The sequence below is a fragment of the Miscanthus floridulus genome, chromosome 2 (assembly GCF_019320115.1).
Source record: "Miscanthus floridulus cultivar M001 chromosome 2, ASM1932011v1, whole genome shotgun sequence".
NCBI lineage: Eukaryota > Viridiplantae > Streptophyta > Magnoliopsida > Poales > Poaceae > Miscanthus > Miscanthus floridulus.
Window position 1 is genome coordinate 33,744,040 of NC_089581.1, and position 16,638 is coordinate 33,760,677.

The 16,638-nt window shown below is 50.8% G+C and overlaps 2 protein-coding genes across 5 annotated transcripts; one reads left to right on the top strand and one right to left on the bottom strand.

The window, feature by feature from the left end:
• Window positions 1-9,444: 9,444 nt before the first annotated feature.
• Window positions 9,445-14,567, top strand: LOC136538407 (protein SOSEKI 3-like). Of its 4 annotated transcripts, none has more exons than XR_010779329.1 (7): window positions 9,445-10,604; window positions 10,778-10,991; window positions 11,095-11,164; window positions 11,267-11,382; window positions 11,521-12,466; window positions 13,794-14,150; window positions 14,231-14,567. XR_010779329.1 is itself a non-coding variant. In XM_066530381.1 (6 exons), the coding sequence occupies exons 2-6, from the start codon at window positions 10,856-10,858 to the stop codon at window positions 14,092-14,094; spliced, it is 1,569 nt and encodes a 522-aa protein (XP_066386478.1). In that variant the 5' UTR covers window positions 9,445-10,604; window positions 10,778-10,855; the 3' UTR covers window positions 14,095-14,567. The 4 variants fall into 4 exon arrangements, 1 of the variants encoding a protein (XP_066386478.1); XR_010779331.1 differs by having other exon boundaries at window positions 10,805-10,991; XR_010779330.1 differs by having other exon boundaries at window positions 10,819-10,991.
• Window positions 14,568-15,470: 903 nt separating this feature from the next.
• On the bottom strand, window positions 15,471-16,322 carry LOC136536312 (RAF-like serine/threonine-protein kinase PRAF). Its single transcript, XM_066528649.1, has one exon. It carries the CDS (start codon window positions 16,320-16,322, stop codon window positions 15,471-15,473), a length of 852 nt encoding a protein of 283 aa, XP_066384746.1.
• Window positions 16,323-16,638: the final 316 nt, after the last annotated feature.

Here is a 16,638-nt window from a genome sequence, read left to right on the forward strand (position 1 = left end):
TACCGAGGCCTCCGTATTCTGCCGAGGTGGTGCCATGGGAAGGTCCAAGGCGCCCCCACGCCATCGAGAGGCAGAACTCTCGGCTTGCTGCACCGCGGCGGTCTCGAGGAGATCCCGGAGCTCGCCGTGGACTAGTCGCCCCTCCGTGGTGGAGGGCTCGGGCATCGTGCGGACTAGCATCACCGCAGCAGCGACGTTCTGGCTAGCCTGATTGAAGATTGGGGGTTGCTCACTCCCTTCGTCCTCGTTGATGCGGTGGTGCACGTCGCGGGCCCTCTATCGGGCTCCTCCGCCCTCGCGCGCGACCTCGATGCTCCTACTCGAGAGTATCTCGAAGCTGCTGCAGGAGGAGTTGGTCTTGCTCGACCTTGGCCTGGAGCTCACGGAGCTGTTCCAGGTCTGGGCGTTGAGGTCGTGCAGGGGCGAGGTTCTCGTTCCGCGCTACCGGCAGGACAACACGCGGAGGTGTGGCAGTGCCTGCACCCAGGCAAAGCGGGGAATGGTTACCTGCCCCCTCGTCCTCCTCGCCCGTCCTCGGCATCCCGAGCCCGATGTGGAAACACTCGCGAGTGGGGTCGCCAGCACCTTTGTCGTCGGAGTCAGAGTAGCCAAAGCAGTAGTCGCTTGCGACCAAGAAGCGGTGCATGGTTTCAGGGTCATAGAGTTTGGAGAAATCCGCTCCGACCCATGCCTCGTCCTCCTCCGAGGAGTCAGTGTGGGTGTGGATCGACGTGGTGGTGTCGAAGTCGAGGGCGAAGCGCTGGCGGCGTCCTGAGGGATCCGCGTGAGCGTAAGCGTAGGCGTAAGCGTAGGAAGCGGTGGCATTTCTCAACCCGAAGGGGTACGGGGATGGTGCCATCGCCGGGCTCTGCTCCTCCGGAGTCGGCTCCTCAGGGAGTGGTGGAGCGGAGCTTGATGACGGGGCATCGCTGCATGCCACCGGCATTTTTCCCTTGTCCAGGCTCAGGCTAGACAGGTCCCCAACCAGGGACCTTGTGCCAATAGCTGGTCGTGGGATACCGGTGGAGAGCGGCGTGTCGCCCTGAGTTCGCGTGGCGTCAGGGTGACCCTGCTCGCGTCGTGCCTGGCGAGCGCGGCGAGAGCGGCCGCCCGGGCGCCGCCTACGCCTAGGCTGCCGGTGTGTGACGTCGTCATCGGCCAGTGGGGCTTGGGGTGTGAGGAGCACCATGTCGTACTCAGATCCTAGAGATATGAACTCTAGGCTCCCGAACCAGATCACCGTGCCAAGACATAGTGGTCGTACGGGGTCTGCCATCCAGAACTTGTTGGGATGACGAAGCTGACACGCAGAGGCCCCTACCTGGCGCGCCAACTGTCGGTGTTTCGGACCGGAGGGTCCTTAACCAACTAGTAAATTTGTACTACGTGTTCCCAATCCCGGATGGTGATGCAAAGAGACACAAGGTTTATACTGGTTCAGGCAATCGGTGCCCTACGTCCAGTCTGAGAGATCGATCTTGTATTCCTTGCACCGAAATGCTCGTAGTAGGGGGTTACAAGCAGGGCGAGAGAGGGAGCTAGTCCTAGGTCTCTACGTGGGGCGGAGTGGATTGCTTGAGATGCTGATCTCAGGCCGTGGGAAAGCTAGAGTGTTTGTCTGTGCGTTCATGCGTGAGTTCGTTGCGTGAGCCTAGGTCTAATCGCTTGCCTCTCCCTCGGAACGGCCCTGGTCCCTCCCTTTTATAGTTAAAAGGGGGACGAGGGTAATACATTCGCTAGCTACACGGCGTCGTGCGGACGGAGGCGGTGTGTCCGAGCCCTATAGCCTGTTCCTGTGGCGGCGTGGTCGACGGAGTGGTCCGTCCTTGAAGTACTAGGGCGACGTGCCGGTCGCATCCGATCCTGTGCGTCGTGGGAGCTCTAGGGTTACCTCGAAGCGGGCGTGGCGGTCGGCGTGCGGGTCACTGTGTGTTGACCGCGCAACAAGCCGAGGCTCAATTGGTGCCGAGGCCGAACCGTCGTGGGGGTCTCGGTAGACGTGAATCATGAGGTTGCCGAGATCCTGATGTAGATGGCCGAGGCTAGGAGGGAACAGTTGGTCTCGTATGCTGATTCCGAGGCTATGGTGACCCGGGCTAGACTCCCCATGCCGCGTTGTCTTCGGGGCGGGGGTTACGCGGCACAGTGTAGTGCAGGCGCTGATCGTGGGCACAACACCAGAACGCAGTGGCCGGTAATCCGAGCCGCGCCCTGTCCTAGTCGGTATGGCGTTGATGCGACTCCTTGTCCCGTCGGCCACTCTGCGGTGTCGAGCCGTCGTCCGGCTGAAATTGCGGGAGTGGTTGACGCATTAATGGGACGTGACGCGCTGTCGGGAAGACTGGTCGAGGCGGGAGCGACGGGTTATTGCTGAGCCGGCTTCGAGCGATACGGAGAATCGACATCTCGTCCGAGGCTTTACGCGCGGGGCCTCGGGCGAGGCGGAGAATGGGTTCCTTGTCGAGGCCTCCCGTGAGAGGCCTCGCGCGAGGCGGAGATTTGTCAGGCCGTCGAGACCTCCCGTGCGAGGCCAGAGGCGAGGCGGAGAGCCGGTGGGCTCGGATGGGGCCGGTGGTTAACCAACGGCTTACCTTCTGGCTTTGTTTTTTATGGGGTTGAAATGGTTCTTTCGATATACACTCGGGGTATCCCGTTTTATGGTACCGACAGTATGATAGTTCGAGTACTTATAAAACATCGGATCAGCAAAAACAAGTTTTGTTTAGGTATTGGTATGGATAGGTAGGAGTATAGGGTAGTTGGGGCTATTTAGTTGAGCGCATGGTAAAATTGTTTGTCTAAGCAACATCTTCATTTCAGACGCCTGGGGTTAGGATCATCTGCCTAGCCAAACGTTGTCTTTCAAGGCATGAAGCAAAAAAAAAAAAAACTTAATGCATGCTTTTCCTATTTTTGTGATCCAAAATTTCAAGTATATTCGCTGAAACATCTCTCGTTTTTATATATGGCCAGGCGGCCCATGGGCCGGTGGCACGGCACGCGGCACGGCCTTTTGGCACGGCCCATGGGCCGCACGGCACGGCTGCCACCGTGCCCGTGCCGGCACGGCACGGAGGCCCGTGCAGTGCATGGGCCGCAGGCCTGGCCCATGACACGGCACGGGCACGGCACGGCCAGAGGGCCGGCACGGTGGCCGGCACGGCCGCCAGGCCAACGGCCTCTTTTGGCCCAGCGGCCCACGCCCACACCCCCGCCACCCCGCGCCATATATAAGCCGGGCGGCCGCAGCCCCCCCCCCCCCCCCCCAAATCCCTAACCCTAATTCTTTTGCCCCCCTCCGCCTCCGCGCAGCCGCAGCCAGCCTCGCTCTGACCTCTCGAACTCGATCCGCCGCCGTCGTTCGCCTTGAGCTCGCCGGCCCTGCTCCGGTGACCTCGACACCTCACCTCGCCGGCCACTTCTTCTCCTCCCTCCGCGCAGCCACAGGCCGCAACTCTCCCTCCGCTCTCGCTCTCGAGTCTCGATTCGAAGTCGAGACGAACTCGATCCGATCCGATCCGCCGCCGCCGTTCGACTTGACCTCGTAGGCCCTCCTTCTCCCTCTCGTACCTCCTCCAGTCCTCCTCCTCCTCCTCCGGTGTACCATGTGAGTCGTTGAGCTGTATATTCTTCCGCCGCCACTCGCCGTGACGCCGTCGGTCTAACGGTGGGTGCTTGTCTCGTCGTTCTCTGCTTGGATGCTGGCTCCTTGGCTTCTTCTCCGGCACTGGGCTCCGGTGGCGTAGGTCAGTCAAAACCCTAACCCTAGCATGTTCATGTTCTTGTTCAGTCAAAACCCTAACCCTAGCATGTTCATGAAGTGATGAAGTAAGGACATTTGCTGCTTCTTGTTGCCACAATGCCACTGTTGGGCTTTTGTAATAGGATAGAAGAACATTTGCTGCTGGCTGCTGCCAGTCTGCCACTGATGTTGGCTATTGTAATAGGATGAACTACTTAGACTTGTGCTTGAACTAAGACTTGACTACTTGAGCTAGCTGTACTCTTTTCCTTTCTAGGGTTTCTCACAAGGGTGAGTTTTACCTAGAAAGATTTTTAATGAGGCAGCATTGCACAACAGCTCTTTTGACTTTTGATAATCATTTTCATTATATCTTCTGCTGTTCTGTTCTTTACTACTTTATAATTCTGTGACATGTGATCATTTGAAGTTTTGAACTTAGACTTTGGAATTTTCTGTTGATTTTGAGTGTTTTCTGTTGATGGGTCGTGGGCCGGCACGGCACGGCCAAAATGGCCGTGGCACATGGGCAGCACGGCACGGAGAAACGGCCCATGTGCCGTGTCATGGGCCGAAGGCCTGGCCCATGGCACGGCCAGGCACGGCACGGCCGGCACGACGGCACGCCGCGGCACGGCGCAGTGCCGTGCCAGCACGGCACGGCCGTGCCGCGTGCCATGTCGGCACGGCACGGTGGCCAACTATACTCGTTTTATCATGGTAAATTGACAGCTTTAGGGACGACAGTAAAAAATCGAAGTGTTCCATCAATTCGACTTCGCATGCTTACATGCCACTGGGAGATTTGAGAATCATTTCATGCATGTTAGGTTCATGCATTATACATCAATCCATACGAGGAACAACTAATAGTATATATAGACCATGTTTTTCAGCACTACTTTTCAGCGAATAAACGGTGTTTTCCACGGCGAATCCTACAGATTTTGTGAACACAAAGAACCGCGGTTACCGTTTTACTAGGGATGCTGAGTTTACTTTCCTTGGGTCATTGGTCGATCCAAAATATATGGAAGGAAAGGGATGAAGTATGGTATGTGATGTTACGCGGCGCTAGTATATTGTTTTTTTGAACGTGGTGCTAGTGTGTTGTTTTTTGAACGTGGCGCCAGTATATTGTAGCATTTGACACCTGTCGAAATGGAGCAGTTTCCTATGGCTATTGTTTTGACTTTTTTGTGGACCAAGGCAAAGGGCAAATAGTCCTTGATTTTATTGGCTAGCAGGGCTTGCCCATGGACCCATAGTCTCAGATACTCCGCCAGGCCACAGCCACAGCGGCCAGGGCCCTGTTTTGAAGATTTCCTGCTCCAATGATGGAATCTCGGTCAGAGATGGTAAAGGAAAGCTGCTCGCAAAATTAAAATCCCCAGCCCGGGCATCCTAACAGTACGAGATACTGGTTACTAGCTTTAATATATTTTTTTAATAATATTAACTCTTAGCACATAATTTTTTAATATGAATAACCCTAAGTAACAACATCACATGATCTTTGAATATGCGACTAACTCTTGATCAAAGAGATAATCTTCTCTCTCTTCTAATAAAAAATAAAATAATATGCTTACAACTAGTTCATAGAGGCCCGTTCGCTTCGCTGAAAAAACAAACCGAAACACTGTTACAGCTGATTTGTCGTGAGAGAAAAACACGATTCCGACTGAAAAAACAAGCTAAAAAGTACGGATTATAAGAGAAGCGAATAGAGCCAGTCACCATTGTAGGTGACTTCGTGTGGTCGTGGGTTTGTCACTGGAGGGGCGGATCCAAAGGGGGGCTGGGGGGGCTCCAGCCCCCCCTAATGGCTTGATTTCACCACTAATCACTGTAGCAAAAGCTTGATTTCACCATTAAATCTTCATGCAAATCAACATCTCCATTGTTTTAGCCCCCCTTATCCTGCATCGTGCATCCGCCACTGCTAATCAATTATATCATTATGATATGTGCTCTGTTTGGATCCCAGTATTTAGGGCAGATCTAAGAATTGGTTTTTTAAGCTAGCTCTAAGTATTTTTCTCATATTTTAATAGAAGAGAGAAAAAAGATAGCTTTTAATCAAGAGTTAAACTTTTGTACACATTTCAAGGTAATATGAGAAAGTCATGTAAGGTTATCCATATTAAAAGCTACGTGCTAAAAGTTAGCACTATTGAATAAGTTGGTTTAAAGCTAGTAACTGTTGTGGGTGTCCTTATTCAAATGTAATATCTTTGTTCGGATCCTGCTACTACGACGGCTCTCTGGAGACCACCAAGCAGCGTGCAGCGACGAGGAAGACATGCTAGCAGCGGCCGTAGGGCCACGATGACAGCAACGATAGGGTGGAGAGGGTGAGACGACGCATAAGGCAGGGTGTTTGTCGAGTCGGCGCATCGCGAGTGGCAGAGGTGAGGCGACTACAATTTCATGGTGGCGCTGCGGTAGGGGTGGGTGCACAACAGCACAAGGCGATGTTGGCATGGTACCCTACGAGCGGCAAGTGCATGGGCAGTTGGTGATGTCCACGAGAGAATTGGGAAAGGAGAGATGGAACTGACATGTTAGCTCGGACCCGTTTAAATGGTTACTAGGACACGAACAAAGATTAAGTATCGAAAGAACACGAGTATAAGAATTGGCATAATACATCCATGCATTTTTAGGACCGGCTATACGTTTTACTCTATATTTTTTCTCTAAGTACTCTATTCATCCCAAATTATAAGTTATTCTATTTTTTTTGTGAGTCAAAGCATCTTAAATTTGATCAAATTTATCTAATAAAATAATACAATTTATAATACCAAATAAGTATCATTAGATTTTTTATTAATTATATTTTTTTCTTGAATACACACAAGCAATACGTATCTTTGTATCAAGGAGAAATAGAGTTTCAGAACGTACAAAATGCCCGTCTCTGGCCACGCCAGTGTTTTATATTTGCTACATCGTGGCGTTTAACTACTGAAACTCCAGGCCTGAATTTCCGGCTTACGGGTGTGCTAAAGCTCTTAGCCCCCTCGCGCCTGCTTCTACCCAGCTCTCTGCTTCAGCCTTCACCAAACTATATTTTTATAGTATACCTATTTAATATTATATATCTTTGTAATTGCTTTTTAAATTTTGATCATATTTGAGATGCTTTTATGTCTCTAAGAATGTTAGAATGACTTATAGTTTGGAATGGAGGGAGTACAAAAGATGAAATGGCCTTTGCCACCCTGCTCCATCTATCATTCACCCTGCTCGCTGATGCTAAAATTTGGCTTAGGTTGAAATATTGTGAGAGGAAAATATTCCATGTCTAAAAAGTAGTTCTGAATAAGCTCAAGCGAACAGAGAATTATCTTATTTGCCACTTGTTCATTTTAGTTAGATCAGACCGAAGACAATCTCAAAAGCTGCGCTATGTACAAATATAAGCATACAAGTAGCAAGGGCTGCCGTGGTGAGTGCACAGACAATCCTACGCCTGGGTGATTAGAGTACCTTAACATAATGGGTAGAGTAATTAGTGACTCCCAAGGACATTCGGCGCGAGCCGCACGACGGAGGCTACCAACCATTTCCTCCTTTCTCTTGTACTGTTCTATCGTAATGCTGGAAGCTTTTCTTGCACGGTGCTCCACAATGATTACCACGCCAGCGCTTTTCAACATCCGGCCATCCGGGTCGTCTGTCTTGGCACCACACCCTCACCCTCACCCTCACTGCCGAAGGAGTCAGGACAGGGCAGCACGGCGAACCCACAGGGTCAACTTTAGATGCGGTGAGTGTGGCTTTGATTTATTTTGTTGCGAAAATTACCGGCAAGGCCTTGTGAAAGTCACTTAGTTCTTTAATGGTCCTAAAAACTTCAAAGTTTCTTGCATGGTCCTGTGTTCGAATTTTTGTCCACTATATGATACTACCGTCACTTTTCACGGGGCCGTGTGTTTGGTTTTGGATACAAGGAAATAGATGATCCTATCCACATTTTATGAGATAGAACAATCTCAGGTAGCTGTTTAGTTAGAGGGATAGGGGCCCAGAGGGATGAGTAGGCATACCATTTGGCCTCCACATGCTATCTATGAACTCAGTTGTCATTTTACATTACATTCTTCCTAGTGGAGCACGAGACTTAGGCTGGGACAACACCGTCGTCGGGGCTATAAGGGCGCCACCATGGGCTCGAGCTAGTGGCACGGAGCGGCTAGATAGATGGCATCGTGGGACCGAACTAGTGGGGTGGATCGGTTGGACAGACATTGCTGTCAGGCAAAAGGAGAGAGGAGTAGCCGAGTAGGCAGGTGCCGCCGTTGAGCCGAGCTAGTGGCGCGGAACAAAGACGAGCGACATAAAAAAGGGACTAGATGGTACTTCAGTTTTGGAGAAACGAAAAGGGACATCTTAAAATATGGGGCTTTCTATCTATCGTTCGGTTGTTTTAATGACAGGCCACAACCAAGTGTTGATAAGCTAGAAAACAACCGATAACAACAATCCAAAAAAACGAGTGTTTCAACCAGTTTGGACACAACTTTCAAACTGTACGATGCAAAACTAACGGACATCCTTTTATGGCTAACCTCGCACGCGTGCTTTTGTTTTAGTTTCGTGCGCTCGGCAGCACACTCAGTTTCTATTTTAACCCGTGCATAACTTAAACATATAACTTACGTGGCAAAGATATACATATAACTTGTATACGTGACAAAGTTAGAAGGTATCCATGTAAAAATTAGATTTATAAGTTAGATGAGCAAACTTATATGTACACATCAACATTAATAACTTATACTATAGTAACTTGTTTATATAACTTATAAGTTAGATAAATAAATTTATATGCACAAGTCAACATGCTACCTTATAATATAATAACTTGTTTAAGTCAATATTGATAAATTATATTATAATAACGTGTTTGTATAACCTATAAGTTAGATAAATAAACTTATACATATAAGTCAACATTGATAACTTATATTATAATAACTTGTTTGTATAACTTAGATATATAACTTAATGAATGACTAAGATGTATATTTGGACGTATAAGTTATATTCAAGTACTCAGATGTATAAATTAATATCATAATATATTAGCAGATATATGAAACTATGTTCAAAAATAATTATATAGTTTAACTTATAAATATGTATAAAAAGAGAAAAAAATGGTAGAAAGAAAAACAAAGGAAGAAAGAAAGAAACGTTCGTACATGTGCAGCGGATGGCCTTCACGAATCCACTCACCCTAACACAATCAACGATGTATCGAACTGTTGAAAAATCATGTGATTAGATAGAGGAAACAAAAGAACCAGTTAATGGTTAGCTTTTTCCTAAAATATTCTCTATTACAATGGTTCCATCCCACGTATCCTGTAACCAAACACCGGAGCATTGCAGTATGCTTCCTTCTGTCAGTCTATCAGCGGCCCTTTTCGTTTCCCCTATAATTCGTTTTTTTAACTTATTTTTTAATTAAAAAAATATTTTTCTCTTTTAATAAATCAATCAAAATAATATTTTGATTTATTTTTTCTGCGAAGCTAACTGGGCATCGTTTTGGCCTTCGGGACTTTGGTGTCTCTTGTGCCGTGCTGCTGGCCTGCACCTGCACGGAGGTGAGAGGAGACGAGAAACGCCTCGGCCCGGCCGCTTGGGGGGGGGGGGGGGGGGCGAGGTGGGGTGGCGGGCGAGAGGATGGGTGGTCCGTGAACCCGGTGTTTGCAATTGCGAGCCATGGTCGAGCCCCGTCCTCGATCACCGCCGAGCCGTCTCCGATCTCCGCGCTCCGCGGCTAGGCAAAGGCAGGCATTGGCAAGGAGCCCGCCCCAGCCCCTCCAACGCGACGGGAGCTAGCGCAATCGATGCCACCAGCTCCGCCCCCTCGTACACCTGTCTCACCTGCCAAAACCGCCCGGCGCCACCGCCGTCCACCCCACTCCACTGTTCTCTTCTCGCCGCCTGCTTCGGCAGTCGTCACCCAGTCCCAGTACCCGCTGCTTTATTCCCCTGCCCGCCCTGCGCCGGCCAGCGCCATACATACCACTGCCGTTTGACCTCAAGCCCCTGCCAGCCCCGTGCCCCCACCCTTCCTTTCCCTTTCCCTTTCCCCGCCATTAACCTGACGCGCACTAGGCGCAGCTGCCGCGGCCGCAGACTCGCAGTCGAGAGGTCGACGGCGACTCCCCCTCGGCCCACGGAAAAAGTCATCCCCTTCCCTCAGTTCCCTGCTCCTGCTCGCCCGAAAAAGCCTCCGTTTTGCAGGCCCGTGCCCGCCATTACGCCCTGCTCCAGTGCCCTGCCCTGCCCCGATTCAATGCCGTCATTGCCTTCTTGAGCTCGTCTCGTCGCGCATATCACATCCTCCCCGCCCCGCTGCTCTGCTCCCTCTCGTGCTCCTCCCGCCCACCGCCCAAGCACGCATCCTCCTCACGCCTCGCTGTAAACCAACCCTTTTGAGGCTTGGAAGCACCTGCGTGTCCGCGCCTGCCTCCCTCACCGGCCGGAAAGCTCCAACCGAGGATTTTTGTTTGTACGCACCGCTCCCGCGTCAAAAAATATGAGAGGAGGAAAGTTTGGGATCAGGATCAGTTCCCCGGTGTCCCGTCCCCTCGTGTGCCCGCGCCAGTGAGCCCGAAAAGGACCCTGCCGGGACGTGCGCGCCTATACCTCATACCTGCCTGCCGATTCTATCTTGCCCGACCTCTCTCTCTCTCTCTCTCTCTTCTCGTCCCAATTCTGATTGCCGGCGAGTTCCAATCTCGGCGCCGCCTTCATGCGCCCGGGAATGCAGGTTCCGGACGCACTCGCCCGCTAATCTCGACGCGGTTTCAAGGCTTTGGACTTGGAGCTCGAGGTACCCTCACTTCGCTGCAGGCAGTCGCCTCTGTTTTTGTTTTGTTTATATATGAAGTATTATTTAATTACTCGATGGCAAATTTGGAGGTTGCTAAGCGTGTTGAATTTTGTGCCTCCGTGCCGTTTGATGTGATGTAACTGAAGCGGGTTTTCCGGATTCTTTCCTGCCAGCTTCTCCTGCTGCTGACTCGACTTCAGTTTCTTCTCCCTAGGAGTGGAGGAGCGTGAAACTGAAGCTGGGCGCCGAGAATGGAGAGCCGAGGGCGGCGGCCGCAGGCGGCGCGGAAGGTGCCGGTGGTGTACTACCTCACCCGGAGCCGCCACCTTGAGCACCCGCACTTCGTCGAGGTGCCGCTGGCCTCGCCGGAGGGGCTCTACCTCAGAGGTAAGCGAACGCGACCTCGCACGCAATTCCACTTTCTCTACCAGTGCTCGTTTACCGACGATGTTTTTTTTTTCCTGGGGCTGCGGCGGCCGGCGGGTTTCAGATGTGATTAATCACCTCAACATGGTGCGCGGCAAGGGCATGGCGGCGATGTACTCGTGGTCCTGCAAGAGGTACTGCAGCGCTGCTCGTTGCCCGTGACATTTTCTTGAGCTGCTTTTCTTGGCGAAATTTTTTGGTGTTCCCGTGTTGATCGGTCAGTCGATGGTTTTCAGGAGCTACAAGAATGGGTTTGTGTGGCACGACCTTTCGGAGGATGACCTCGTCGTCGCGGCGACCGACGGCGAGTACGTGCTCAAGGGCTCCGAGCTCGTGGACCAATCCCCTTCAGGTGAGCATATATTTCTTTTTTCTGAATTCGCATTTTTCATTTCTGAACTTGGACTAGAAAATTCAGTGCTCAATGGTTCTACTCAATTCGTGACAGTGTTGGTTGCTCTCTGATTATTAGTATTTTCTGGCTGTTCAGGTCCATTTTACCCTTTCAGTAACGGCAACCACCAAAAGCAACAGAGCGGACCGAAAGAGGGTGCACGGCAGCCATTGCCAAGAGATCATTCCTACCCATCCTCCCCTCCTAGCGTGATAGTTAGAGAAGCCAAGGCCCGGCGGTCACCGTCTGTGCCCTCACAAGATGAGGATGACACCCCCTCTCCGTGCAGGGATCGCTCCTTGGAGACCATGTCACAGCAGTCGGAGGAGCCCCAGAAGAATGAGAGGACTCAACTGCCAGTGAGCGGGTCTGCGAGCCCAGTAGAGTTCAGAGTTTACAAGCCCACCGGTTGCATGGATGCTGCAACTCAAACTGATGATCTTGGCAGAAGATCGGGTCGCAGAGCACCCGAGTTGCGCAAGAAGAGTCTGAGCACAGATCATGATGCTGTCGTTCGTGAAATTACAGAGTACCGGCAAAGCCATCCTCGCCGGTCAGCAGATCTCCAAGGGATCTCCAGGGAACTCCTGCACCAGTGTATTACTCCATTGAGCATACCGTCGACCCGTGCCAAGTCCGAGAGTTTAGAGTCGTTGATACGAGCGGATAATGTGACGAACAGCTTTAGGATTCTTGGAGAGGAGGATATTGTTGTGCCCACCTGCCCAAAGCTAAAGCTGACAAATGTACTGATGCAGCTCATCACTTGTGGCTCACTTTCGGTGAAAGATCAGGAAAATGCCGGAATTGTTCAGACATACAAGGCAAGGTTCCCAAACCTGAAGTTCCCCTCGCCGCTAATTTCTCGCACCATGATGATGGGTGAGCTTGATTACCTGTCAGAAAATCCCAGGTTAATGGGAATGAGGTTGGAAGAAAAGGAATACTTCAGTGGAAGCCTTATTGAGACTAAGATGCAAAGAGATGTTCCAGCTGAGAGATATTCAGCGCTTAAACGGTCTTCTTCCTACAATGCAGAAAGGTAAGCTCAGTGCTTCACTATGATCTTAATAGTGTACTTAAATAACTTCATATTTGGATATAATTTCTGGGTATACACAAATATTTGGGATAGACTAACTGTTCAAACCATACATAATTCCATGACGTACTTAGTGGCTGTAGATTTTGAAGAAAATATTTAGCTAGAGCGGCTCAACTGTCGAGACCTTCTAATCCATGACTTCATACTATTATGTATTGCAGAGTTTGCTTGTCCTTGTGCTTTTAGCTTATCAATTTGATCTTTGTTAGTTATGTTTCCTTTTCCAAAATTATTTCTCATCAAGAGTGGATCCAATGATATATGGGCATTGAATCCAAAATTTTGCACTAATTGCTGATAGGGACGCAAAACATTATTGGTTGCATATATGTTTTGCAATTTGGTTGGGTCTGTTTTAGTCTGGGATCAGAGAGTTAAGAGTTGGAGAAGAGACATGTACTGGAGAATATTTATGAACGCTAGGACCATTGCTTTTGCAGTTGCCTAACACTAAACAGGTTGATACCAGAAACACTGTACGGTTGTCATATAATGCCAGCATATAGCTGGCATGTATCTATCAAACAAAATAGCAAAGTACGGGAATCTACCTGCCCGGGGAGAATTTGAGGTCTGCAGGATCCCAGATTGGTAACGAGAGAGTTGTAAAAAGGCGTGAAACAACATGACAAAACACTACAATCTCTCTGTTTTATCCATTTCTTATTTTACTTTCTTTGAATCTATCTGAATGTTAATACTATCCTTAGGCCGGGGCCATGACTAGTTACGGCGAACTGGCTTATAGTATAGTAAAGATGTAACCGAAAATACAGATCGGCGGGTGAATTCTCTCTCCGTCACTTCGTTGCTGTCACCAGTTCACTTCTGAAATTCTGGTGATCCCCTCATTCTCACAACACGAGCCGCTTCTCAGATGTATAGGACCACGTTGCTGGCTGCCAGGCAAGATTCTCCTGTTGCTCTACTGAAATACAGAAGTGACCCTGTTGGTTCATCCTCATTAACAGTTAGTTGCATTGTATCTTTCCAAGCTGTCATTCTATTGCTGGGACCATTTTTAAAAGAAAAAAAAATACTGCAACTAAGAAGACAGTGGGTTCCATTCCATTCATCTGCATTGCTACTAGATCATGGTTTCTTCAGTCTGTTAAAACCCCAAAATTTACCTGGCAGAGCCACAACTTAATTACATTGGCCATTGGCGCACTTGACATAATTGATGGCCTAGGATTGTGCTTGGCATGTATTTTATTTTCGTTTCATGGTGGAACATGCTCTCACACTTGAAACTAATCTGCAGGGCCGGCGACGCTCTAGATTGCACAAGACGTGAAGAGGATAAAACCGACGACACATCATCGCGCACGAGGTGCCTCCCCCGGACGCCAATCGTGTCATCCTTCCTGCACCCGAAGGGCGACTCGCTCAAGTCTCCCGTCTCGGACTGCCGGCGGAGCTCCTCGACCCGGCAGGACTGCGACGCGGCCTCCGGGAATGGGAGCAGGAGGTTCGCCGACGCCTCGGTCGCGTCCGCGACTACAACTACAAGGGCGGACTCGTTCAGGAAGGAGGAGAAGCTCGTCAAGATCGAGGAAAGTTAAGTGCCGCCCGTGGCCTTTCTTACCTGAACCTACTGTGAACTCTTTGTCAGTGCTCGGTATGCACTCGATCGATGCTTTTTCTTGTTTTGGCCCCGTCGTCGTATTGAGGGCTGTGCTTTGAACCGTGTTCGTGCAGGCTGTCGTCCGGAGCCCGCGTCGTGATCCACTACACCGTCCCTTGCAACGACAGCGACGAAGGCTCTGAACGCTCAGAGGAGTGACAATGCTGCAGGGATCCTGCTGTTGCTTTGGCAAATTAGTTTGGGTTTACATTGCCTGAAACATGCATTCAGCTAGATGACCCATTTCTCTTCCCGGTTTTTTACTTTCTTCCTTAGAAATTTTAGGTCCCCTTATCATGTATAAGTGCCTGTTATAATGTATCATTTATGCGTTTCGCAAAAAAAAAAAAAGATGTATCGTTTATGTAGTTTCTCCGCTGTGGTTTCATAATAATTTAATTATATTGTTTAATGGTAGCAGTGTGGTGAGTTGGCAAATATTAATCAAAGACTGTTTGTTACTGAGTGGCTCTTTTTACGCTGGGCCATGTGTGCAGCCCATAGCCCATGGGCCTCACAGTTGATGCAGGTTGAGAGAGGCCTGGGCTTCGAGGGCACAAGGGCCTGTTTGGATTCATGCAACCACCACGCGTGAGCCCATGGCTTGTTTCCGACTGGAACTCGTAGCTCCAACTCCAAGCTTGATGCTTTTCCTTCAGAGAAGATGCGATTGGAATGGGATCACTTTTTTTTTTGACTGTCGAATAGGATCACATCGCCTGGTTTATTCAGCATCAGTCAAAAGTCAAAACCATAGCTTCGCTTAGAATCTGTGTATATGCAGTAAACATGCCTGAAACCCTGCATGCTAATTGTCGTGTAGCTTCCCCTTCTTATATTCAGTTTGATTAAGCGTGACGAAACCCAATTATTAGTTCAATCTGGTTGCTTAATGAACTCGTGCGAACACTATCAACAACGAATCTATTTCTTGAAAGAAATTTGATGCAATTGTAACATGAACTCGTGCGAACACTATCAACAAGGAACTAATGCGAATCTATTTCTTGAAAGAAATTTGATGCAATTGTAACATACAGTAATCAACAAGAGGCACGGGATAATTAATCTTTACTGTTTACATCTGTTCCAGTGGGGAAATAGAGAGAAAACGATCAACAATTTTTTTTGCCGTGGCTGCCAAATACAGTAAACAGCCAATCGTCCCAACTAAATCTTGGACGAAGAAACAGAGGATGTTACTAACAATCACGAAGATTAAAGATTTTTACAGCTTGTATATGTAGCCAACAGTGATAACAACTCAACAGGATCAGTAGATCACCAAGATCTAAGCCCTAATCCTGGCACGCCTCACTCCAGCTCCCAGATCGCTCTTCTGTTCTGCACGGCCGTCTCGACGTCTCTGCTCGTCGCCTTCTCCCTCGCGGCTGCTGCATCAGTGGAAACCGCCGTCACCCGCCCTGCCGCCTCCGCCGCGGACACCAAAGGAGGAGCGGCGGCTACCTTCTTGGACATGTAGGGCAGTGCGTACGTCGGGCGCGCAGGCGGTGGCGCGGGCGTGTACCGGTCACGGCGTTGGCAGGAGCAGCAGTAGCAGCAGTGCTGGTGGCGATGGTGGTGGTGGTGGAAGGACGGCTGCACTACATGGACTCCTCCCGCGAGCTCCTGCGCGCTGTGGACGCGCCGCGTCGGCCGGTGCTGGTGCTGCGCTCGTACGGCGACCGCCTGCTCGCTCTGCACGCGCCGCATCGACGACGGTGGCGCCAGGGGTGGGATCCCGGCTTTCGTCGTCGCTCTCTTTGGCCCGGTGGAGGACGATGCGGTGGCGGTGGCGGTGGTGACGAAGACCCGGAACCTCGCGGCCGGCCGCGTGGCGCGCAGGCGGTCGTACTCGTCGCGCATGTGCGCGACCTCCTCGTCGCAGGTGACCGTCACGATGACGTCCTCGAGGCCCTCGTCCGCGAGGCGGTGCCTGATGCTGATGGCGCGCACCTCCTTCGCCGAGCCGCCGCCGGCCATCTCCGCCAGCCGCGCCGCTAGATCTCGGAAGGACACCGCGCGCGGCACGACGAGGACGCGCGTCTCGCCGCCGACGTACCGAGGCTCGCCGTCGGGCCCGCAGGGCAGGAAGCGGCCGCCGTGGCTGCACAGCAGCTTCATGTGCGTGTCGTCGCAGCGGCGGGAAGCTGGTTCTGGTGCCATGGGGGCCGGGATCGGATGGATCGAGTCGGAACGGGTCGAGTGGTGTGCTGGTGTGCGATCGGAGGGGTCAAGGAGATTGGTTTGGCAGAAATAAAAGCTATCGCGGGGCGATAGAATGCTGCGTGTTGATCGTGTTTATATGGAGAGTGCGAGGCGAATAGAATGCAATTCGAGTTCGAGTGGGAATTGGGAGTCCGACAAGGGATTTGAAGTTTTGAACTTGTGTAGTCGGTACGGGGTGCGCGGGGTACCAACTGCATGTCCATGGGCCGGGGCAGGTTAACAGCCGGCGCCGCCAAAAGCCCATAACTAGCCC

Bases quoted from the DNA above. Each gene is read 5' to 3' on its own strand.
- LOC136538407 (XM_066530381.1), top strand. From the start codon at position 10,856: ATGGAGAGCCGAGGGCGGCGGCCGCAGGCGGCGCGGAAGGTGCCGGTG. The intron at 10,992-11,094 runs GTAAGCGAACGC...GGCGGGTTTCAG, and splicing joins GGAGGGGCTCTACCTCAGAG to ATGTGATTAATCACCTCAAC. The intron at 11,383-11,520 runs GTGAGCATATAT...CTGGCTGTTCAG, and splicing joins CGTGGACCAATCCCCTTCAG to GTCCATTTTACCCTTTCAGT.
- LOC136536312 (XM_066528649.1), bottom strand. From the start codon at position 16,322: ATGGCACCAGAACCAGCTTCCCGCCGCTGCGACGACACGCACATGAAG.